Source organism: Echinops telfairi, unplaced genomic scaffold (assembly GCF_000313985.2).
Source record: "Echinops telfairi isolate 266 unplaced genomic scaffold, ASM31398v2 ScPeMD7_3533;HRSCAF=4204_1, whole genome shotgun sequence".
Lineage (NCBI taxonomy): Eukaryota > Metazoa > Chordata > Mammalia > Afrosoricida > Tenrecidae > Echinops > Echinops telfairi.
In genome coordinates, this window is record NW_022107432.1 from 28,689,460 (window position 1) to 28,715,047 (window position 25,588).

At 43.7% G+C, this 25,588-nt stretch overlaps 2 protein-coding genes across 3 annotated transcripts in view; both read left to right on the forward strand.

The window, feature by feature from the left end:
• BTBD9 (BTB domain containing 9) overlaps positions 1-25,588 on the forward strand; it is a 462,890-nt gene that overhangs the window by 338,155 nt on the left and 99,147 nt on the right. The window lies entirely within an intron of this gene.
• On the forward strand, positions 21,142-22,119 carry HMGB3 (high mobility group box 3). Its single transcript, XM_004710744.3, has one exon. The coding sequence runs from the start codon at positions 21,164-21,166 to the stop codon at positions 21,752-21,754; it is 591 nt and encodes a 196-aa protein (XP_004710801.1). The 5' UTR covers positions 21,142-21,163; the 3' UTR covers positions 21,755-22,119.

Below are 25,588 nucleotides of genomic sequence, written 5' to 3' on the forward strand. Positions count from 1 at the left end.
GATGAGGGCAATGAATGTACAAATGTGCTTTACACAATTGATGTATGTATGGATTGTGATAAGAGTTGTATGAGCCCCTAATAAAATGATTTTAAAAAAAAGATTGTCCCTTTGTCAACTGGCTACCATAAGAGGCCTTGACATCCTTGTACATCTAAAGAACAAACAGGAGCCCCGAAACCGAGTGCCTTCTGCCTTTGCCTTCCACCCACCTCCACTCCCGCATCCTTCCTCTAGGAACAATGATGGTGATGACAGGCTGGCTCTGGCTCTCAAGGACTTGGAGCAACTTTGCTGGACACTCAGGCGCTTAGCTCTAGCTGAGCACTAGTTTTTCCTGCTGTGCTGCCTCTTTAAACAATGTATCCGATTCCAAGCAAGGGGTATTGGTGGCCTGTGTAAATGCAGAGTGTGCTTTTACTCCTCGGATTTTCTCTCCTTTCTGTCTTGAGTTCTAGGGACCCATATCCTCTTTCTTAACTTTTGATACCTGAAACCACATCCTTCAATGTTTCTGGCATCACCAGTCGCACCACACCATTCGTTTACTGTAATTGAACACTAGTTAAGACGGCGTAGATTTTTGTACAGTTTAATGTTTTAAATTGGCTCATGGACCCTTTAGTTGCAGGTCTTCCAGTAACTCTGGAGCTTGACTGCATTCGTCAGCTTTATTCAGGAGATGAGGACCCCAGGTGATCATTTGGGTTCCTTCTCTGCACCGTGAACCGGCCATGGGCTTCCGTGCTTGCACTCCAGCTCCGAGGGGTCCATGTTGTCATCTGAGCCCACAGTGCTCCTGAGACCTTACAAAGAACATCGAGACGGTAGTGTGCCTTCCATTGCACCCACCCATTTTCTACAGGTGTACGTCCTGGAAATCTTTGTGGAAGGTTTCCTTTGTGACTAAGTCAAGTCTGTGACTAAGACTTGACCACTTGACCACTTTTTATAACTAGCACTTATTTGTCCAAGGGAAACTTTCCCAGGTTGTGTTTGGCTTCAAATAACAGGAAACTTGATATTAAAAAGACCTTGAAAATATGTTTTTTAAGAGGGACCTGTCTGATCAGAGCACAGAGAGGAGCAAATGAAGGCAAAGGAAGAGAGAGCGGAGCACATCCTGGCCCACCAAACCTTGAGGATGATATCCCTGCTCACAGCAGCCAATGCACAGAGAGGACCATATGGCCGGCCCCACTGTCAGACACAACATCCCTCACTGACCCATAGCCCTACATGGCATGACACCAGAGACAGTGCGAGAATTGTGCCCGACCTGACCCCACCACACCAAGGCAAAACACTAAATGCATGCAACAGAACAGCAAGGGGAGCACATCAAGGAAATCCTGAGGGAATACCAAAAATAGACTTTGGGGCCAGAGTGTGGCACCCCATCAGACTGGACCAGAAAACACTCCTAAAAGTCAACAAACAGACCTTGAACTATTTACAGGCTTTTCTTTTTTATGTCATTGTTCTTTTTGTTGTTTTGTTGCTTTGTTTTGCTCTGTCTTGTTTTTTATGCATATTAGTATCTCTGCAGGTCTATCTAGATAAGATAGGCGGGATAAACAATCTGGAGGAGAAAATAACGGGACCAACAGTTCTGGGGGAAAGGAAGTGGGTGTTAACAAACCCAGGGGTAAGGGAACAACAAGTGATCCAAAATCCATAGTGGGGAGGGTGTAGGAGGCCTGTTAGGGCTTGATCAAGGGCAATGTAACCAAGAGGAATTACTGAAACCTAAATGAAGGCGGAGCATGATATTAGCACAAGAGGAAATGGAGGAAAGAACTAGGAGGCACAGTGCTTTTATAGAGGTCTAAATACAGGCATGTAAATATATTTATATATGACAATGGGGAAATAGATCTATGTGCATTTATTGATAGGTGTAGTATTAAGGTAGCAGATGGACATTGGGCCTCCTCAATGCAAGAACATTTTGTTCTATTAAACTGGCATTCCATGATGCTCACCTTCCCTGCACTAGTGCTAAAGACAAAGTGGGTGCATAAGCAAATGTGAAGAATGTTGATGGTGCCTGGCTATCGAAAGATTCCGTGTCTGGGGTCTTAAAGGCTTGAAGATAAACAAGCGGCTATTTAGCTGAGAAGCAACAAAGCCCACATGGAAGAAGTACACCAGCCTATGTGATCACGAGGTGGTGAGGGGATCAGTTATCAGGCATCAAAAAACAAAAAATCTTTGTGAATGAGGGGAATTGTAGAGTGGAGACCCAAAGACCATCTGTAGGCAACTGGATATCCCCTTACAGAAGGGTTACGGGGAGGAGACAAGCCAGTCAGGGTGCAGTATAGCACCAATGAAACAACTTTCCTGTAGTTCTTAAATGCTTCCTTTCTCCTACCCCACCACTATCATGAACCCAATTCTACCTTACAAATCCGGCTAGACCAGAGGATGTATACTGGTACAGATAGGAACTGGAGAAACAGGGAATCCAGGACAGATGATCCCTTCAGGACCAGTGGTGAGAGTGGTGATACTGGGAGGTTAGAAGCAGGGTGAGGTAGAGAGGGGAAACCGATTACAGGGATCTACATATAACCTCCTCCCTGGGGGACGGAGAACAGCAAAGTGGGTGAAGGGAGATGTCAGACAGTGTAAGAAATGACAAAATAATAATTTATAAATTATCAAGGGTTCGTGAGGGAGGGAGGGGAAAGATGAGGAGCTGATACCAAGAACTCAAGTAGAAAGCAAATGCTTTGAGAATGATGAAGGCATCAAATGTACAAGTGTGTTTGACACAATGGATGGATGTATGGATTGTGCTAAGAGTTGTTCGAGCCCCCAATAAAATGATCTTTAAAAGAAACAAAACAAAAAAGAAAATGTATTCTTTCTTTCTTTGTTTTGGTCTTATGTAACAAACAGGCCACAGGTAGGTGGGTGGCTACCAGTATTGATTCTGCTACTCATTGAGCTCTGCAATGTTCTTGGTCTTTTTCATGGTATTTTTGCCTCAGAGAAACAAGGCAGCTGCTGCAGCTCTGAGCACTCTGTCTGTATTTTAGTCAGGAGGAAGGGAGATGAACACACTGGTAAAAGGGTAAAAAGCCCTGCCAAGTGAGCCTGTCCCTTTGCTTAGGAAAAGCCGTGGCTCTACCCGCAGCTCTACCCAGCCAAGTTCCACTCATAATTATTGGTAGTAGGGAACCCTGTCATTCAAGCAATGTTAGCTAAGAAACCCGAAGGCTGTGCTAGGGTTTGGGTTACCCCCACAGTATCTGTCACAGCATCCTACCTCTTGTTTGACATTTCAAACCTGGAAATTTTTAAAAGTCAACCATTTATCATATGTAGTCTTTATTTTTAAAAGATGCCTTTTAAGCCCACAGCTTCGGGACTAACCAAAATAGTACTTTGTAGGTAACCATTTCACATAATGCTCAGCTTCATAATGGTCTCTAAATAAAAAGCAAATGCCAAATGAGAAACATTACTGGTTAAATGTGTTTGATTTCTTAGTCATGAAATTTACTTCTTAGAAAAAAACCTATGTGCTTCAGTTGTAAACTCTGACCTAGCATTTAATCTACTGGTATTCTGTAGCTGGTTGCTTGTACTTTTTACCCGGATCACGGTAATGGATGTGCCTCTTAACATCCAAGAGGCAGGGCATGGTCCCAAATAATCTTCTAATTTATGAAAGGGAAAATAAATTTCATTTGCTGTGGTTGTACTATCCTAACTTGTACTGTATCATATTTGAGTTCTTTAAAAATTGGTAATCCGTATGGACCACCTGTTTCACCAGAGTTATTTGATTTACCAAAGCATCTCATTAACTAACCAAGTTAAGGACTGTTGACTATCCTGCTATATGTATAAATCCCAATATCAGAAACTTTTCTGCATATTCTTAGTATTTTATAGTGGCAGGTTAATTATGTGGAAAACCCTGCTAGAAATAATGGTGTCCATATTTAAGATCTGGGGTTAAAGCATCCTTGTCCTTCTTCTCTTTCCTGAAATGGCACACTAAAAGACCTGGGGGGTGGGGGGGTGCGCCTCTGACTTCCAAAAGGACATTGGCCAGTGACATTCTTATCACTTCTGGTTTCTTCCTCACCTAAGTTCTCAGATAACGTGGTATTTTGTGTCCTAGGATTCCAGTGTGCATTTCTAGCAGGAGCTTTTGGGACCTTTGAAATGAGAAGTCTGGTCAGTTGAAGGGTAGTTGCAGCAATACCATGATTTATACGTCTTGGGGAAAGAAATGCAAAGACCCTCTGCTTTTCCTCCCACTGTGTCTTTGCACCTTTCCCTGTAACCATCTTCATGCCTCCATAAGATGATGTCATGGTCACAGCCTGTATCTCCCCTTCAAAGGTAATGCTGCTTATTGGTCAGTTTGCACGACTCAAAGTGAGCCTCAGAGCGGAGTCACCTCTGTGTCTCTTCTCCCGTGGGCCAGGGCCACTACTGCTAAGGAGAGGGCCTGTCAGACTTCCCTCCTTGTTGCTACCTGTTCCCCAAACCTTCCCACTTCCTTGCTCCCTTCTGTCCTTGCAACAGATTGGTAAGTAGACCCATCCTCGGATACTTTTACTTCCTTTCTTATCTTCCTAGGTGACCAGGCTGAGATGAGTGCCTCAGCCAGGGCCAGCTCAGTGCTAGACATTTTCCCATATTCACCCTGTTGCTCTGACACCAGACCATGTATTGCGTTGATCCTGTATAAGTTAAGTTATATAGTGTAAGGGCCAAGAATAAGAAGTGAGTGTCAGAGAAAGGACAATGGTCTGAAGCGATCCAGGCACAATTAGCATGAGAAGGTGAATGCCCTGGTGCTATAGCCCTTTATATTAAAATTTGGAGCCAAAAGTTATAATAAAATGATCCTTTGTTTCTCAAGAACCTTGTATTAAGAAGGGTTGGTTGTGGTTTATGATGATAGATCTTGTTCCTTAGTCCTTTAGACATCTGCCATCTGACAACATCCAGGACCCTTGGTTTCTAATACCCCAAACCAAACCCATAACTGCCAAATGGATTCTGGCATACAGTGACCATCTAGGACAGAGGAGAATTGCTCCATAGGGTTTCCAAAGCTGTTGTCCCTATGAGAGCAGATTGGCCACGTGTTTCTCCTGCAGAGCAACTGCTGGGTTCAAGCCACCAACCTTTGGTGTGTAGCCATGTGCTCAACTACTGCGCCACCAGCCCTGTCATTTCTTGCTGTTCAACTCTTGTGTGGTCACTTCTTTCCTGAGGTTAGAAAAATTGTAAGAAAGTACCTGTAACCAAGGACTGGCTTTTTAAGGAGCCTAAAGTAAGTACCTTGTTAGAAACAGACAAAGCCTTAGCTAGAGAATCTTGGGAACCAGTTAATAGTGAGCCAGTTGACCGAGCCGTCTGAGTGCAGGAGGAAACTACTCGCTGCAGTGAGGCTCCAGTTGAACAGGGTCGATGCAGAGACAAGTCTTCACCGAAATTAGTTGGAACCATTTGGGAGGAAACTGTTTAACAGAATCATCCATTTAAAATGGGTTTTATTAAAGATTCCAAATGAGTACTTCTGCTAAAATGCCAAGTACTGTAAGGCTTTTATTGTTCTGTGGTCATAGATAGCCCCAGCCAGCTATCTTGTAATACGCTCTTTATAATCCCAGTAGACAAGTGGGAGAGATGGCAAGGGGATAATGTCATCCAAATCCATTTTCTCCTGGTGACCAACAAACAGCTCACTGCGTCTACTTAATTGGTGTGGTTTAGTCTGTGGTGTCATCTTCCTCTGTAACTGTTGCATTATTATTTTACTGCTGTCATACTGGCTGCTTTATCAATGACTGTATATACTGTCGTGGCATCAGGAGTCCTCTAGCTTTGGTGGTGGTGGGGGCGGGGGGAGGTTAAAAATAACCACCATCAGCACAAAGCTGACTCTGAGGACGTGAAGGTCAGGCATACCTCCACTCTCCCAATTAAAAAAAATTCTGACACCAGTCATCCTCCCCATGGCACTCTCTACTTCTCTGTTGGGTGTGATCATTTGTTGGTGTTGCCACACAGAACTCATAGGCCTTATGCTCACACTTTGAGGGTTTACTAGGGAATTAACAGATTCCAATTCAAGGAACTGGATACAGATCGTCAATCAGGGCAGTCTCTAACCAGGACGGCTCTCACCTCCATGGCCACAGATAGGTCATTCTTCTCAGCCATACAGGCTAGTAGCTTTCTCTTGGTCTAGCTCCTCTCAGCCTGACCTCTGCTCTCCTTCCAGAACTCCAAAACCAAACTCAATACTATCATCTTAGTTCTGACTCATAGCAACCCGATAAGCATGGAAGAAGGGTCCCTGTTGGTCTCCTAAAACTGCAACTTTTTACAGGATTAGAAAGCCTCATCTTTCTCTTGGGGAGTGCCCAGTGGTTTGGGACTTGCAGATAGCAGCGCAATATGTAACCCACTACAACACCAGAGCTCCAGTCAGCCCTCCTTGGGCAAGTGCAGTAACTCTTTAGCTCTATTGATAAGTACCCAGCGACAACACACTCCACCAGCAAGCCTCCTGCCTAAAGAACCTCAGCTCTCTTGCTCTGTGCATCACCAAGTCCACCACAACTGCCTTGCTATGGTTTCCTGGCTCCTCCTCCTGCTGTTCCTGCCATTTCCAGGCACTCTGTGGTGTTACAGTTCTGTTTCTTGGTCTATGAGGTTCTCAGTACAGAGACCCTGGATCCAAAGAATTCACCCCTCTCCTCGCTCTTCTCCTTGATGGTCGTGAGGTCTGCTCAACCTCTGTGGGATTGGCTCTTTTATAAGCCTACCTTTCCCACCAACACCGCACACTGACTGATCACTTAGTTTGCTTAGTAATTAAGGGAACCACCCCCATAAGAGTTCCATACACCCTGCATGCATCGCAAATCATTTCCTTTGCTAGATTGTGGCCCAGTGCGTCATCTAGCAGAATTACAAACCTAGGATCACAGAGGCCATATGTAAAGAGAAACCCATCGCACTGCATGATAGAACTTGTATATCATTATTTTACTATAGAGGTCTTTATAGCACATTTTCACTTTACTACCACCAATGTCTTAGTAGGGACCTGGAGGCTGGGCCATCGGACATGGTATATGGACACTTCATCAACCTGAGAGTACAGCTCCTGGCGTTTCATCATTTCGGGGAATCAGGAGATTTGGGGAATGGTTTTCCTTCTTAATTGAAGTATTCTTCTTTCTGGTCCCATTTTCTCTCAGTTCTGTTAGAAAAAGGACCAGAAATTAGGGTGAAAGGCAAGCCAGATATTGTCAGTACAGTTGCCACAGTAACAAAGATAGGACTGCAACAGAATCTAAAACTGTGGAATCTACATGAAAATCTGTTGAAACACTTTCAAAAGAAGGAAGATTTTAGACATTTTAAGGTTTAGCCCCGCCTGGGTTTAAACTGTACCTTTATTTCCTACCTGGTTCCATAACTCTTCACTGCTCAATAAAAGCAGCTTTCCTGTTTCAGAGATTGGCAAATTTTATCTCTAAAAGAGTCAAATAGTAAATATTTCAGAGTTTGCAGACCATACAGTGTCTCTTAGAGTGATCCAACTCTGCCAGATGGGTTTGGTGGTGTTCCAATAAAACTTTATTTGCAAGCAGGCAGCCACAGCCCATAGTTGTTTGTTTTTTTAATTAATCATTTTATTGGGGACCTCTTACAAATCTTATGACAATCCATCATTCAAATATATAAACACACTTGTACATGTGTTGCCATCAACATTTCCAAAACAATTTCTTTCTACTTGAGCCCTTAATATCAGCTCTTCTTTTTTTCCCTGTCCCTCCTCCACCCTCCCACCCTCCCACCCTTGTGAATCCTTGACCACTTTTATATTATTGTTGTTATTTCATGTCTTACACTGTCCATTGTCTCCCTTCACCCACCTTTCTGTTATTCGTCCCCCTGTGGGGGGACTATATATCCAACCTTGTGATGGGTTCCCCCGTCTGCCCCATCCTCACCTTACCTTTCCCCTATTCCCATAATATTGCTGCTCCCACTACTGTTGCTGAGGGTTTTATCTGTCCTGAATTCCATGTGTCGAGAGCTCTTATCTGTACCGATGTGTGTACTCCAGTCTAGCCGGATTTGTAAGGTAGCACTGAGTCATGGTAGTGGGGGTGGGGGAAGCATTCAGGAACTAGAGGAATGATGTGTGTTTTGTCAGTGCTACACTGCACCCTGATTGAATCATCCCTTCCTTGTAACCCCTCTGTGGGGGGATGTCCAATCATCTACAGATGGGCTTTAGGTCTCCACTCCAACCCCTCTCTTTCATATCGATATAATTGTTTGTTTTGGATCTTTTGATACCTGATACCTGCTCCTGTCGACACCTCATGATCACACAAGCTGGTGTGCTTCTTCCATGTGGGTTTATTTGCTTCCCTGCTAGATGGCTACATGTTTAACTTCAAGCCTTTAAGACCCCTGGCACTACATCTTTTGATAGCCGGACACCATGTGCTTTCTTCACCACATTTGTTTATGCACCCATTTTGTCTTCAGTGATCATGTCGGGAAGGTGAGTATTAAAGAGTGCCAGGATATTAGAACAAAGTGTTCGTGTGTTAAGAGAGGCCTTGAGTAGAGGCCCAAAGTCTGTTTGCTATCTTGATACTTAACATATAAATATATGTACATTGGCCTCTATCCCTTTCATTATAAATTAACATATTTACATGCCTGTAGCTATACTTCTATAAATAGCTTTTGCTTCCTACTTCTTCCCTCTATTTCTTTTCACCTTCTTCCTATCCCACTATCATGCTCACCCTCCATTCGGCTGTCAGTAATTCCCCTCAGATATAGTGCACTTTATCAAATGCCCTCCTCACCATCAATTTTAGATCTCTTGTTGCTCTCTTATCCCTCCGCTTGTTGGTTCAGTACTCCCCCTTCCTGCCAGCCTCCTCTCCCATGTCCCCTCAAACCGCTGGTCCCGTTGTTTACTCCTCGGAATTGTTTGACCTGCAAAGAAACCAAGTGCCTGAGGAATCCTGAAAATATGACTTAATATAATAGACTTCTGACTCAGCAGACAGGGCTTGGCACTTTATCAGACTTGTACGGAAAACATATATGGGTCAACAGACAGACCTGGAACTATCTATTGGGTTTTTTGGGTTTTGTTTTGTTTTTTGTTTGGTTGGTTGGTTTTGTTTTTCTTTCACTGTGCATTGCTGCTCCAAGCAGGGATGTTGTCCCCAGGGGTTGGTGGGACATGATGAAGTCCACTCTCTCTCTCTTTCCCTCTTAGTTTACACCCATGTGGTCTGGACAGACCCACCACTCTCCCTGGGCTGTATCTTCAGTGCTGTCCTCTGTATTACCTTCTTCTGGGGAGGGGGTCGACATAGCTCAGCTTGGGCTAGGGCCCCATCGTCTTTCTTCTCTGTTAATTCACTGTTCCACATCAGTGTGTTGCCCTCAAGGCTTGGTGCTCTGAGATGGGGCCTGGTCCCTTTCTCCCTTTCCTGTGGAGACATAAACAATACCTTTCCTATGGGTGTATTAGTGCTCTGTTCCCCCATCACCTCATTTTTTGTTGTTTTATTTCTCCTTCTCTTTTTCCCTACTTTTTCAGTTGGTCGCTGTATGCATACAGCCTATAGTTTATCAACCTCGAATCTATTCAGCTCCTCTCCTCACTAACATATCCCTCCACGAAGGTGAGAATGGAGTGAGGGAAATTGATTACCTTTCATGGTTTAAAAAATGTGCATGGTAATACTTATAAGCCTATTATTAAAAGTTATGACTATTGAAAATCAGCACCTGGATTGGGGAAAAGATCCATTCATGACCATTTGGATTTTTTTCCCCCCTACTGTGTTTAACAGGGATGAGTTTTGGGGGCTGGCACAAGGAGGGACCAATAAGAATCTGACAGAAATGCCAAAGAATTGATCTGTCAATACTTTTTAATGGGAAAAATTAAAAGACAACAGATAAAACAAAAGTAAGGAAAAAAGGAACCCAATAATGTTGATTAAAATTCCCCTCCATCCCAGTCCCCTTCAACAGATTATAAACTAGAGTGGATGTATGGATATATGGTTACAAAGCAAACAGAGTTGAGACTCCTGTGTCCCCTATGATGCCTATTCTGTTCCGTACATCACATTCCCTTGGGGTGTACCTGTGTCCCTTAGAGGCTGAGGAGAGAATTGATGAGCCCTGCATAGTCCCAGGGGGCTGAGGAAATAACTTGACCCAGAATATCACCAGAGCGTCACCGTTTTCTTCTTACCTGTTCATGCGCCCTTCTTTCCTTGGGCTGCTGGAAATCTCAATGTTCCTGACTGCCCCCAGCTGTTAGAGACAGGCTGTGCTTGAAGCTGGAAGAGTTCCAGTCCTGGGTCCTTAGAGAGTACCTCAAGGTTGCTGACCAGCTCCTGACACCCATCACTGACCACCTGAAGCGTGTTGGCCACTCACAACAGGCTGCCCTGCCTCCTAAGCCAGAGAGTCACGTAGTCACGTCTCCTTGTGCCCTTCAGCCAGAATCTCAGTGCTGGCTCTGGGGGATGCAGGGCCAGGGGTAGGGTTCTGAGAAATCTTGAGTTCTCCTCCAGCATCTGGGTGTCTGTTTAGTTCTCAGGATGACTGTATAGCCCAAATAGTAAGAAAGTAAAAAGGGGTCCCAACAGGTAGGGTTTGGGATAAAAAACAAAAACCCATGGATTCCAATTTACAATGACCCTATAGGACAGAGTAGAACTGCTCTATAGGGTTTCTGAGGCTGTAAATCTTTATAGAAATAAACGGCATCCTCTTTCTCCCATGAAGCAGCTAGCTGGTGGGGTCAGCCTGGTGCTTACCCCACTGCACCACCAGGACTTCATAGGAGAGGTAAACATTTGTTTCACTTAATGAGGAATGATGAGCCAGCTGAACAAAAGAAGCATCATTTACTTCACACAGTGTGATATTCTAATAACGCTTCATTCTGTACTTGAGTCTGTCTGGGAAGGTCTGGCTGCAGCAAGGCCTTAGATATGAGTGATTTATTCGTCTCTGCCTCCTTCACTCAGATTTTCTCCTTTCAGCCATCCACTATCCATCTCTGGAAAGCCTGGTTTCTGTACAGGAGTTTGCCCTGGTAGCTTGCCTGGAATACATTTTGAAGGATTAGTGTACGTGGCTTGGAGACTGGCCCCTGTGCCTGGTGCACCCTGGTGAATATTCATGTCAGCACCTGGGAAGGTTATTTCTAAAAAGGCAGCTGACACAGAATACATTCCAAAGAGGGAGTGTTTTTCTCTTGTCTGACAGTCCTTCAGCCAAACAGATGTGAGGGGAGGGGGATGAGACTCTGCAGTCCTGGTGAGTGTTCAAGAGACAGGAACTGCTTCTTGACATCTTCTGTCTCCAGGGGCAGATTACCCAGCCACCAAGGTAAGCACAGCTTCACCACGTGTGCGATTGTTCACCACAGATTAGTGAGCAAGTACAATCACACCCATGCTTACCTTGCTTCCTAGGTGCTTTGTGCTTGTCAGGGATTGTGGATTTGAACAGAGGCTTTGGTTCTGTAGGAAGATGCTGTGGGGTTGGGAGAGAGGCTGATGCCAGCCAGACCTGGAAGATGAATCTTTGATGTGGTGAAAAACAGTGAAAATAAGCGTTCACTACAGATTAGTCAATGGGCGTAAGTGAACCCATGCTCACCTTGCTTATTGAGTAATCCGAAAGTGTCCTTAGCAGTGGGGAGAGCCACAGCCCTTCCCCACATGGAACGTGTTCTGGACCTTGACACCTGGGGAGAACAGGACAGGTGACCCCAGAAACTAAACGGCAACTGCCTATTTTGCCTTTTGTCCTGTAACCCACACAGGTTTGGTTTAATCATGGCTGTTTAGCAGTTAGGAAAGTTAGAGTTATTAATGTTCATCAGAAAACGTTTGAATTAAAACTTGTGATCCTAGCTTTGAAGACCTGGATCAAGAAAACCATAGAGTGGCCAGTGATCAAAAGAATTCCATTGAAAAACATAATTAGCCATTTTCCCCTCTAGCCATAACTTACATGAAATCATGCTTCCCCCACCCCTTGCTTTGTGCCATTTTTCAAAAGATTTATCACATAGTTACATATTAAATTGATTAATTATCATTTGTTTATCAGAATTTATCATCATTAGGATTTTCACCTTTATATATTTGTGGAGAAGCTGTTACTATTATTAGTCTCATTAATGCTGCCTTTATTTTAATGGAAAGTTATGTACCACATGGAAGATTATGATTTATCAGACACTTTAGACTTCAAATAGAATAATGTGCTGTAAGTGCTTAAATTTTACAGCACTTGCAGCTTCCTGTAGTTTTATGTTTCTGTTTTACCATTTGGTGTTATCAAGTGAAGAACCCCAGTGGCACAGTGGATAAAGCATGCAGCTGTTCAAACCCAACTGCCACTCTGAGAGAGCAAGATAATGGCAGTCTGCTCCCATGAAGGCTGACTTGGAAACCCTGGAAACCCTGGGTGGGCAGTTTCACTTTGCCCTGTGAGGGATGCTATGAGCCAGCTGCAGTGGGTTGGTTATCACGTGAAAGCCTTTATCTCATTAAGCATGTTAGATTTGCGTATGTTCATCTGTATATTTAAGATAGTTCGGTACATGAAAGTCAAAATGGATAACCCTTCAGAACCAGTAGCAGGAATAATGGTTCCCTGAGAGTACGGGAAGAGGAGGGAGTAAATAAGAGAGGAGGAGGAGAGGAGGAAGGGGAAGCTGATAGCATTGATGATTGTATGACCCCACTCGATGGGATCCAACAACAGAACTGTATGTGACTGAATAGATAGGATTATGTAAGATATGGCAAAAATAAGAATAAGGGTTCCTGGGGCAGTATGGTGGGGGGCGGGGAGGAGACAAAGGGGAGCTGATATCACAGAATTCAAGAAGAAAGAAAAGGTGTTGAAACTGATGTGGAAGCAATTATATGATACTGCTTGATGTGACTGAACGGCGGAATGTTATGCTGTGAGAGCACCCAATAAAACGTTTAGAAAAGGACTCTCATGAGGGAAGTTTATCAGAGAAGGTGAAGGTAAAGATAGAGCCGAAGTGTACTATGCAGGGCATCACGTAAAGCAGGGGTCCTCTAACTATGGCCCGCGGGCCACATGCGGCCTGTCGAGGACATTTATCCAGCCCGCCAGGTGTTTTTGCCCCATTTTGTTTTTCACTTCAAAATAAGATATGTGCAGTGTGCATAGGAATTTGTTCATAGGTTGTTTTGTTTTTTTTAACTATAGTCTGGCCCTCCAACGGGTCTGAGGGACAGTGAACTGGCCCCCTGTTTTGAAAAGACCCCTGATAAAGAATAGCAGTGTAGAGACACTGGTAGGATTCCGCAGTTCCTCAGTCCTGAGAATGAGCAACAGCTAGCGCAGGTGGTACTGCTGAAAGGGGAGGTGGGTCTGAATGGAATGGGCAAGTGTGTGACAATCATTTTCAGCAAGAGCTTCAGACTCTGTAGATTGTGCTCTGTGGGGGGAAGAAGATGATTTAAAGCTGGAGCAAAGGTCGGAGCCCAGGTCATGATTTGGGTGAAAAGATCAGTCTGGTAAGAAAGAGGAAGAGGTGTAAGAAAATAGTACTGGCTGTGTTGAGAGAGACCAAGAGAAGAGAGTTGGTGAGAACAAAAATAGAGAGACTCCATGCTTGAATAAGAAGAGTTTTGCCTTGTAGTTCATCCCTGCTGGAATGCCCTCTTGTGTGTAATATTCAGAGTCCAACCTTCCCACCTTGTTTTGCCCTTCCATTCTCTATTTAGCACTAGGTTGAGAGAATACAAAGATCTGTCTGTAGCTAAATTGTGAGTTCTCCCACAGACACGGGTTCCTATGAAATTTGATCCAGGGGAATAAAAGGAGCTGAGGAGCTTATTAAATTTGTCTTTGGCTCTGCTTCTTGGTGCTTTGTAGGCTGTGTGCATGTGGGTACATATTAGCATGTGACCAGAAGAGGGGCCAGAGCATATGCTCCAGAGATGAAACAGCAACCGGAGCTGATACATTCCCTAATCTATCTCTTAAATGAGACTCTCTAAAAGATAGAGGTGGGGACTGGCTGGGGGTGAATGAGTGGAACAGTGAGTGGTTTAGGATTGAAACGCAATGGAGTGTATGGAACATTAAAGATTCTGTCTACTGCTGAGCTGCCTGGGCATTGAGATGGATGATGGATCTGCAGGTCTCTCTTCTTCCATACCTGTCCTGCCCTGCTCCCCACATCTCCTTCCATTTAACTCAGTAGAGCTTATAACGTGTAAGGTACTGTGCTGGGGGAGCATGAGGAATACCAAGGCCCTTACCTATGGCCCCTGTACTTCAGAGTACCACCAAGGTGGTTCCTCTGGATTACAGTTGACTGAAGAGAGGTAGGGGCCACTGGGAAAAGTATTTTGGAGGAAACCTGTAGGCATGTAACTCTGCTCTCCCACTTGTTGGCTGAAGGCCCACTTGGGCCATTTTACTATTCAGAAGTCATACATGTAAGTCAAGATCCAAAAAGTTAAAAAAAAAATTTTAATCAGTTTATTGGGGGCTCTTATAACTCTTGTTAGACCGTACATCAATTGTATCTCACATATTCGTACATATATTCTGCCGTTCTTTTCTAGACATTTACTTTCCCTTGGGATCAGCTTCTCTTTTTTTCCCCTAAAGTAAAATCTTTAATACTTCTTTTCAGATTAATGAGCTCTGAGCTCTACAACATGCCTACCTCTTTCACCCTCCATATAATTTCATAGAATTGGGGGCAGGGGACTGAAAAGCCCACACAGCTACACACTGCTTTGTACAGCTCGTCACAGAGATTTACCAAACACGTTAGCCCCTAATAGCCGTCTTAGCTAATGGAGCTGAAAGTGTGCTGGACTTAATACTCAGGAAGCTGAGCCCTGTGGTATGGGCAGGACCAGTCTCTTACATATCCTTCTGTGATTCTGCTGGCAAACCAGATGGGGAGGCTTCACAGATTGTGTGAACGCATCATGAAGAGGAAGCTGCTGAGATCAAGGAAGATGGCCTTGCTGGGGAGAGGGGAATTGACGATGCCATATTTAAACACAGGGAAAGATCTGGAGAAGCTGCATGCCTGTTTGGTGTTACATTGCTGAAAAGGTCTGTGGCTTCACCTTTTAAACATAAAAAGAACATTTGAATGGTTCGCAGCATTTTTTATGCCAACATCTTGCTTAAGGAAGGGGCCGTGTTGAAGTGAATCACCTTGGAAAAGAGAAGAAAATAACTTTTTCTATGATCTTTTGCCTGGCCAATATTTTCTCATACATCCATTGTTCATTAAATTTTCATCAATTTGGACGGTGTAGTATGAAATCTGGGTCATACAAACCAGGGCCACCAGCCTGTGCCATCATGAGATGTCATCAAGACCAGGTAACAGGCATCAAAAAGCCCTTAACAAACAAAACCATATGGTTGAGAACGAGGGGGGTTGGAGCAGAGACCTAAAGCCCATCTGTAGACAATGGAACATCCCCCACACAGAGGTCACAGGGAAGGGATGAGTCAACCAGGGCACAGTAAAGCACCGAAACACACACACTATTCCTCTGGTTCCTTGAGGCTTTCTCATCACGACCCCACAGGTAGAGATAAGGGCTTACAACACACGCAGCCCAGGAGCAGGAACGGGAATAGCGATACCAGGATGGGTAGGGAGAAGGGGAGTGGGGGGAAGGGGGAACCAATCGTAATGATCAACACACAACCACACACACCCCTCCAGGGGGAAGAACAGTGGAAACCATGGGGGAAGGGAGACTGTGGCCAGTGTGAGATATGAAAATAATAATAATTTATAATCTGTCAAGGGATCACGAGGGTTGGTGTGGGGGGAGCTGATACCAAGGGCTGAATAGAAAATAATTGTCTAGAAAAGAAAGATGGCAACATATGTACAAATATGCCAGATACAATTGATGTGTGGATTGTAATAAGAATTGTAAAAGCACTCAATAAAATGATAAAAAACCAAAACATTTTTAAAAACCCAGGGCCAAAGTGTATTTGTTAAAAAGAAAGGGTTCCCCAAGTGATTGGATCATCTGTTAAAGATTGTTTAGGTGGTGTTTAGCCGTGTAAGAAAACTAATCAGGTAACTTGGAAAGACAGATCTGCAATGAAAACAAGAAATGTGTTGATTATGATTTTTTATGTTGCTGTTTGCAAATGTGATAATGTATGCAGAAACATTTAGAAACCGTAAGGTCTGTGGGAATGTGAGGTGGGATTGTGATTAGTTGCTCATCGTGCGCTCCACACTCAGTACTTATTAAATATTACATTTGCAGCCCTGCTGTTTGGTAGCAAGGTGATAGCTTTTATGATGCCACATAAAACTCAAGATTAAAAACTTCATCCCCTCAAGGAGTAAAAAGAAGGTCTCAATTAGCGGTTACAAGTTAGAGGGTGAACATTGTCTCAGAGTTTTGTTTCATCCAGCTCTCCGTAGTTGTATTTGGTAGCACATCCTCCATTGATCTTGCTCTACTTTCCAATAACTCTCCTAGATTATACTGAGATTTGACAGGGAGAAAAAAATCAGCCTTGTATTCTTAGTCCCTTTCTCTAGAAGCCAGCCTACAGGGTGGATCCCAGGTGTTTACTCTACCTTTTCTACACCCCACTTCTCCACCCTTCCCCCCACTTGTCTTTTTCATACTGGGGCTACACTAAGCACAGAATCTACATGTGCCAGGTATCTGAGAGCCTAGGCTTGTCTTGTCTTTGGACAGCTGAAAGTAGACACTATGAACTAGTGCCATTCTCTCTCTCTGTCTCTTTCTCTTATTGACATTTAATGCACATATCGTAAAATTCAATCATCCAGTCATATTCAAAAGAGGTGTACAGTCACCACCACAATCCATTTTAAGACATTTTCTTCTTTCTTGCCCTCATTGTTGTTAGCCCTCAACCCTCCCTGGCATACCCCTAAGAAATTATTATTCCAGTTACTATTTCTATAGATCTAGTGTCTTCCTCTCTTAAGGAACAAACCGTCTGTGTCCCACATATAGGAGATTTTACAGTATCAGTATGTATACTTCCTGATAATGTCTGCATAATGTATATCCCAAGAACTCAATCCATTTCTAGTGAGTAGCTTGTATTTCCCCTACCTTCTGTGAGAAGAAGGCTGGTGTCCCCTCTGTCCCTAGAGGTTATGACCCACTTAAAGGCAGGGCTCCCATGATGGCCACTCTTCAGGAGTTCCCATGTCTGGAATCCACTTCACATACCTCTAATAAAACATTGTTACTTGGTCCTAGTCTCTTGCCGAGAATCTCATTTTGGGTTTGTAGTTCTCCAGCAGCTCTGCTCAGCTGGACTTTGCTTCCCACCCGAGGATGGAGCTACACAATCGAACCTAGTGACAGCTGACAGTAAGGATCCTTCTCATCTCTGGGAAAATCCCAATGTCTTGCCAGTAAAGTTGTTTCTCTGAAGCTCTATTACTAATTCCTTCTGGCAGCTGTTACAGGCTCCTTTCTGCCTCGTGGTAGCACAGATTAGAATAGAGTCTCTAACATGCTGTTTGTCTCGCTGTCTGACATCCTGAAGTGAGAACTGGACATGTGCTAAAATTTCTCTTTCCTGATCATGCGTTCTTAACCAGGCGTCCGCAAACTGTGGCCCGCTGAGGACATTTATCCGGCCTGCCGGGTGTTTTTGCCATTTGTTTTTTTACTTCAAAATAAGATTTGTGCAGTGTGCATAGGAATTTGTTCGTAGTTTTTTTTAAAACTATAGTCCAGCCCTCCAGTGGGTCTGAGGGACAGTGAACTGGCCCCCTGTTTAAAAAGTTTGAGGACCCCTGTTCTTAACTTTAGCTCTCACCTCCATGCCTAGCACATCTATTCTTCCTTCATGACATCCAGTCCCTTGCCCCTCTCTGTTCAGAAGTCAGTCAGCTCCCCTAGGGGCCCACTGAATCCCTCACTAGTCAGGACTAGTAAATGCTGAGTGACTCTTCATCTCCCTGACCCAGCACTATATTCTTCTTGTCACTGCCGCCTTCTCTCTGCTCCCCGGTGCCACCGCTGAAGAAAGTTGTCAATGACAGTGATTGTTTCCTCTCAACATGCCTCTTGGAGCCATTCCAAAGCCTGTTTTGTCCCACTTGTCCTACACTGCATTTCTGCTGCCCTCAGCTTCTGCAGACTCTTCTTTTGTGTATGAGGAGAAGACTCCCTGGCCTTCTAGCTACCATGGCATCTTGCTAGCCTCATCCTTTTAGCATCTACTTTTTTCCGGCCCGTGCACTGTGCGAGGAATTTATCATGGAACCTTTGGTTCCAAGTGGCGGGAAACAAAAAGATGGCCTAAGGCCCTAAGCCATAAGCAGCGACTTTATAAAAATGATTGAGAAATTTCTCCCGGAAGGCTAAGGCTAAAGCTCTAGTGGCCCTCATAGGGACTGAAACCAGACATTGAGATCTTGTCAGGAGCCCAGCCCGCCCGCCCGCCCTCCTGGGGCACGCTATCCTCCCTACAGATAGCTTCCTTTGCTTCTTTGTGCAAATGATAAAAGAGAGTCACTCCAGACTATTCTGCCTGTATTTTCATCATCTCATCTTAAGGGAACAGGGCCAGTGAAGCTAGAATGCCTATATTTAACTTTCTGAGAAAGGATATCTGGGTGGTCTAGGATAGACCCTGGGTCTTCCTTGACTCCAGTCAGTAGAACAGAATAAACAGAGCTTTCCTCCACCTCAAGGCTGGGCTGGGCTGGGGCTGGACTAAGCAAGAACTCTTGGACAGAAGAGTTCCTGCACCAAACCAAGAATTTTGGTGGGCCAATGTGCCATGAAAAATTTGTTCTGTGTGTTGTCATTGAGAATTATCTAATGTAGGACCTGGAGGAGCCCAGGAAATGATCAAACCCAGACCTTTTATTCCACCAGGGTTTAAAGTACAAGTTCAGGGACTTGTCTAAGATAACAGTAACCACCACCACCCAAAAAACACCAAACCACAGGCTACTAAGTTGATGCCAACTCATAGTGACCATATAGGACAGGGTAGAACTGTCCCAATGCATAACCACTCTGCCATTAAGGCTCCTATCACTTAGTAGGTACTCAGTAAATATTTATTAGATCATTGAAATTGAAGAACAATCATTTTTGTAGGACTTCGACAATCCGTAAACAGAAAGGTCTATGTTAAAGTTTGAGGTCAGGCAGGTCCTTGCTTTTGAGGGCGAGATTGGGAATGGACTGGTAAGAAAGCATTTCTGTGTCACTACTAACTTTCCTTAGTTGCCTGTTTCCACCCAAATGAGACATGTTGACGACAGCAGAAATTGGGACCCCAGCTCTTCCAGTGGAGACTCCTACAAATGTTGGACAGTTAGAAGAAACAAGTCAAAGAGGCATTTGCTCCTGGTCTACGAGGCACTAGTTCAGTAAAGGGAGCTCATCATCTCAACTGCCCTAGCTCAGCTATTGTTCAGACTCTGGCACAGAATTAATCCATTAAGAAAGGGATAGAAAAAAATGCTATTCAGCACAACATAGTTTGTCATCACATGCATAATGCAGACTTCCCAATTAGAATGTACAATTTGGAAACTTTCTTCACGGACTGATGAGAGAGCAATTATTTTAAAGAAGGGAAAACTCAGTCCACTGGATTTGCCTCAAGTCACTTCTGACTCAAACCACAAAGACAAGAGTTTTGAAAAACACATTCGCTATTGAATTTTGCATCAAAACACTAGCAAGGAGAGCAATTAGTTGCTGTAAACCAAACCCCTGGTAATCAATGGTATGCAGCCAGCCAGCGTATTTATGGAGAATGTAAGCAAAATCACATCTGCTAATCAATTTAAAACAACACCTCCCCCCCCAAAAAAGCAACCAAAAAACCAACACTTAGCTGCTTTTAAGGAATGCTCCTTGAGAATGGGGAAGATGGAGGAGACAGTATTACCAGGTATTCCATGCAGTGTTCATTAGGCAGAGAGGCCTGTGGCTTTAGCTAAGCATAGACCCACGCTGCATCAATAGCTCTGGGCTCTCGGCTGGCTTTATTGCAGCTCCTTTGAAGATGGCTTCTGATGTAAGGGTGCAGGTGTGTGGGTGTGCAGAGGCTCCTCTCAGTTAAGGTCAGATAGAGTGTCTGTCTTGGACAAGCCCACTGGGCAAACAGGCTCAGCTAGATTAAAAGCCAGAATTATAGTTGCAAAGCGATAGAAACCATTTTGCTGGCAGGGAAGGAAGTGAAAGAAGTTGGTGAGGTTTTCAGTTGCCTCTTATTAGAGCAAAATTCCTCTCCATGGGAGTTGGGGGGAGGCTGGGGATTGAGCCAACTTTTCCTTTATTGTCCTTAAGCAGCACTTGCTATTTTCAGTTGAATCAACAAAGGGATATTCATTTCAGCCTAAGCCTAAATTTCCAGCAAATATACACCCAAACACATGCATGAGTATCCCTCTTAAAAATCCCATGGTGTACGTGAGGCTGAGAGCCCTACCCTTGATATAACGTGCATTTCATATATCAAATTATATGAAATTGTCAACACCCTTTTCTATCTAGGAGTTGCCATGACCTCACATTGCAAACTCCCAAACCTATTGCTGTCAAATCAGTTCTGACTTGTGGCCTCCCCACATGTGCACAGTAGAAATGTATCCTAGGGTTTTCCTGGCTGTGACCTTTCAGATGCAGATTGCCAGGCCTTTCTCCTGCAGCCCCTCTACATAGGTTCAAACCACCAACATTTAGTTTAGTACTTAAGCACATAATCATTTGCACCACCCAGGGCCTCCTTGCAAGCCCACAGGGACTCTTTGCAGAAGAGAAAGGCAGTATCTCAACCAGTACATGCACTTGGCTGCTATACAGGAGGGGGAAAAAAAATCAGGCCAGGAGAAATTATTGAGGTAAAGATCAATGGACTAAGCTAATAAAAATTAATATCTTTAGCATGCAAACTGTGATAGGCAGTAGGTTAGTTTCCTTTAATAACAGAGGACATTTTGTAAGTCACCTATAAAAGGATAAACATACCATAGAAAATGGACAAGAGGCTTGCTCAGAGCCCGAACAATACAGTCAGGATGGCGAAAGGTGACCCCAAGAAACCAAAGGGCAAGATGTCTGCGTACGCCTTCTTTGTGCAGACGTGCAGAGAGGAACACAAGAAGAAAAGCCTGGAAGTCCCTGTCAGTTTTGCAGAATTTTCCAAGAAGTGTTCGGAACAGTGGAAGACCATGTCTGGGAAGGAGAAATCCAAATTTGATGAGATGGCAAAGGCAGACAAAGTGCGCTATGACCGGGAAATGAAGGATTCTGGGCCAGCTAAGGGTGGCAAGAAGAAGGACCCCAACGCTCCCAAACGACCACCGTCAGGATTCTTCCTCTTCTGTTCTGAATTCCGCCCCAAGATCAAATCTACAAACCCTGGCATCTCCATTGGTGACGTGGCCAAAAAGCTGGGTGAGATGTGGAATAATTTGAGTGACAGTGAGAAGCAGCCTTACATCAACAAGGTGGCAAAACTGAAGGAGAAATATGAAAAGGATGTTGCGGACTATAAGTCTAAGGCCAAGTTTGATGATGCGAAGGGTCCTGCTGCCAAAGTTACCCGGAAAAAGGTAGAAGAGGAAGATGAAGAAGATGAGGAGGAGGAGGAAGAGGAAGATGAATAAAGAACGGTTTCTTTGTCTCCATGTGAATACCTTAGAGTAGGGAGCGCCCAGGATTGCCTCGTCCAGTTACCCTCATTAGGTTTAATTCCACAGTTGGATCATGATCATAGTGTAGTCTTTTAAAGTGCTCTAGAACCCGTCCAGGGTCTGCTTGACGTGGTCAGGGTGTCCGGAGCACCCTGGAACTGTATCAAACTTGTACATATTTCCACGCATTTGTAAAAGGAAAGGCGCTTGGGGGCCCCGGGCTCTGCGCACTTTGCTGCGGGGCTGACAAGGCATTTGAGCAGTTCTGGCCACGTGTTTGCTGGTTTGTTTCCTTTGTGAGGTGGTGTTCACGAAATGGTGATCAGCTTGGACCCCCGCGGTCTGCACTGTACATATCTATGGTTTGTAAAGAAACAAAAAACGAAAGAAAGACGGAAGAAGCCAGGACACACACTCTGGCATCGAGGCTGGGGGTGGGGGGTGGGGTGGGGGCGGCGCCCTTGGAAGGGGCCGAGCTCAGGGCATGCACTGTGAAGCTGACCTGTTGACACTGCGGTGGCCATCCATATAGCTTCAGGTTGTCTTGGTTTGTTTGGGTTTTTTTGTATATAGTGACATAGCTGGCATGAGAAGTGTTTGCAGTTTTTTTCTTTTCAAAAAAAATTTTTTGTTTAGGGTGGTCGTTTCAAAGCTGTTTTTGAGCGAACTGTCGATCTCTTCGTTGTCAGTGAAGAGCCGCTGTACTGATGGAACCGTCTGTACTTAAACACACTTTGCAATGTTCTGGGTTGTTTTGTTTTTTTGTATGTTTAGAATGCTGAAATGTTTTTGAAGTTAAATAAACAGTATTACATTTTTTCAAACTAAAAAAAAAGAAAATGGACAAGATATTCAGTTTCAAAAATAGGTAAAGAATTGCAAACTAAAATGAGGTCTATTTCTGCAAATGTGGCGGTATTTGTAAAGTTAATGCACATTCTGGGTGACGATGCCTTCTCACACTGCTGGTACCAGTTGCCTTCAAGTCCACTGGGACTCCTGGTGACCCCATATGTGTCAATCACTGGCTTGTTCTACAGAGATTACTTGCCCTTTTTTCCAGGGCCCTGGGTCCATGGACTTGAACCTCCACCCTAATGGTTAGCAGCCTCATATGTCAACCATTTGTACTCCTGAGTATAAATTAGTAGAGGCTTTTGTTTTGGAAAGTATGCTTATAGACACTTTCAAAGGCAATAGCATTAAGTTTATATTAAGGATGTTCATCACAGCATTTTCATAACAGTGAAAGATTATAAACTACCTAAGTATCGTGTGATAAGCTATTAAGCTATAGGCCATCATATAGTAAAATAGTGGGAAGCCAATAAATATGATATAGAAGAACAGCTGATGATACATAAAGATATTCATAGTAGATTTGAAGCAAAAAAAGCAAGTTACAATATGCATGCTGTGAATAAGTTTACAAAATTACTGGAATTACAGGTGATTTTCATTTTAAAATAATGTCCCTTTAAAATCAGAGTACTTTATAGAATAAACTAGTACAACTTAAAAAAATTATTTTCATACGTATCTTTACTAGTAGTGTATCTGTGATTCTTAGGGATAATTGGTCTAATTCAGCTTCCTCATATCCCACATCCTCAGGGCAGGCTTTTTCCGTGAAATATTTTGCTTAAGTTCTGTCTCAAAAGGTACTGGTTATTTTATTTTGGATAGTCTGATGAGAACATTAATTCCTGTTTCTCCAGAGAATAGAGGATAGGATGAACCTGGCTTTCCATAAATAACCCAAAATCTCATTGGGAAAATGGCACTAAGTTGTCTCCCAGCAAACCTATACCTAGGACTGTTAACTGAAGAAAATGATTAATTAAATTAAATATTTTCTGGTTTTCTACTCTGGCAGGGTTATGAATAATTTCAGCATAGAACGTATATCATGAACCCAGGTGTTTGAAGTAGAGTTTTTAAAAAGAGAAATCTAAAAGGTTTTCTTTTTTTTTTTAATCGTTTTGTTAGGGGCTCATACAACTCTTAGCCCAATCCATACACACATCAATTGTGTAAAGCGCATTTGTACATTCATTGCCCTCATCATTCCTGTCCATTGAAAACCCCGACATTAGGTCCTCATTTTTCCCCTCCCTCCCCCCTCCCCGCTCCCCTCTCCCTCATGAGCCCTTGATAGTTTATAAATTGTTATTTTGTCATATCTTACCCTGTCCGATGTCTCCCTTCACCCACTTTTCTGTTGTCCATCCCCAAGGGAGGAGGTCACATATAGTTCCTTATAATCAGTTTCCTCTTTCCTACCCACTCTCCCTCTACCCTCCCTGTTTTGCCACTCACACCACTGGTCCTGTAGGGCTCATCCGCCCTGAATTCCCTGTATTGTCAGTTCCTATCTGTACCAATGTACATCCTCTGGTCTAGCCAGACTTGCAAGGTCGAATTCGAGTCATGGTAGTGGGAGCGGGGAGGAAACATTTAGGAACTAGAGGAAAGTTGTATTTTTCATCGTTGTTACATCGTACCCTGACTGGCTCATCTCCTCCCCGAGACCCCTCTGCAAGGGGATCTCCAGTGACCTACTAATGGGCTTTGGGTCACCACTCCGCACTCCCCGCTTCATTCACTATGGTGAGATTTTTTGTTCTGATGATGCCTTCGACACCTCGTGGTTGCATAGGCTGGTGTGCTTCTTCCATGTGGGCTTTGTTGCTTCTGAGCTTGATGGCCGCTTGATTATAAAAGGTTTTCTTAAGAGACATAATCAAACACAGAGCGAGACATAGAAGCAAAAAATATGCTTTAAACAATTGCTCATAACTCAAAATTGATCAAAGATCTAAATTTAAGAGCTGAGAACCCTAAAGCTTTTTGAAGAACTCTTCATGACCTTGGAATTGGCGGTGATTTGTTAAACATGATACCAAAAGCATGAGCAACAAATACCAAAAACAGAAAAAGAAAAATTAGACTTTGTGTGAGGCCAGGCTGGCTAGAGGAACAAATCCAGTGACACTCATGTGTAAGAAAGGGCTTTATATCAAGAAGTAATCATATATCAAGAAAACATCCCAGCCTAGTCCAACTGTAGTCCATAGCCCAATACTAGTCCATAAGTCCCTCTTCAGATTCACGCAGTCACAAGCAATGATGCAGAATGCAGGAAATCAAAGGTTGGTGTGTATAAAGTCTTGTGGATTCAATGGCAGTGAAAGCATCACAGGACAAGTCTCAAAGTGGCTCACCAGTAGGAAGGTAAGGCAGAGAGAGAAGGGGAGGTTCCCAGAGCCTCCTTATGAGAAGTCCACACCCACAAGGAGTCACCATCAGGCTGTGACCTGATTGACAGGCTAAACTCCACCCCTACACTTTCATATATCTTCAAGTTGACACGAAATTATGTAACTTTAAACATTTATGCAGCAAAGCATAAAAACCCCACAGAATAGGAAAAAACAATGTTTATAAATTATATATCCTATAATAATTTAATAAATGGAATATAATATGCACTCCTACAGCTCAACAAAGAGACAAAAGACCTCATCTAAACAATGGGCTAAGATTTGAATAGACATTTCTCCAAAGGAGGAAGTATACAGATGGTCAATAAGTACTGATAAATGTTTAGAGTGATAGGAAAATGCAGATCAAAACCACAATAAGATACCATTTTATACCTAGTAGGACTGTGGTTCTCAACCTTCCTAATGAATGCCGTGACCCTTTAATACAGTTCCTTGTGTGGTGGTGACCCCCCCCCCCAACCATAAAATTATTTTTGTTGCTACTTCATAACTGTCATTTTGCTACTGTTATGAATTGGGC

Excerpts from the sequence above, each read along its gene's own strand:
- HMGB3 (XM_004710744.3), top strand. The coding sequence starts at position 21,164 with ATGGCGAAAGGTGACCCCAAGAAACCAAAGGGCAAGATGTCTGCGTAC.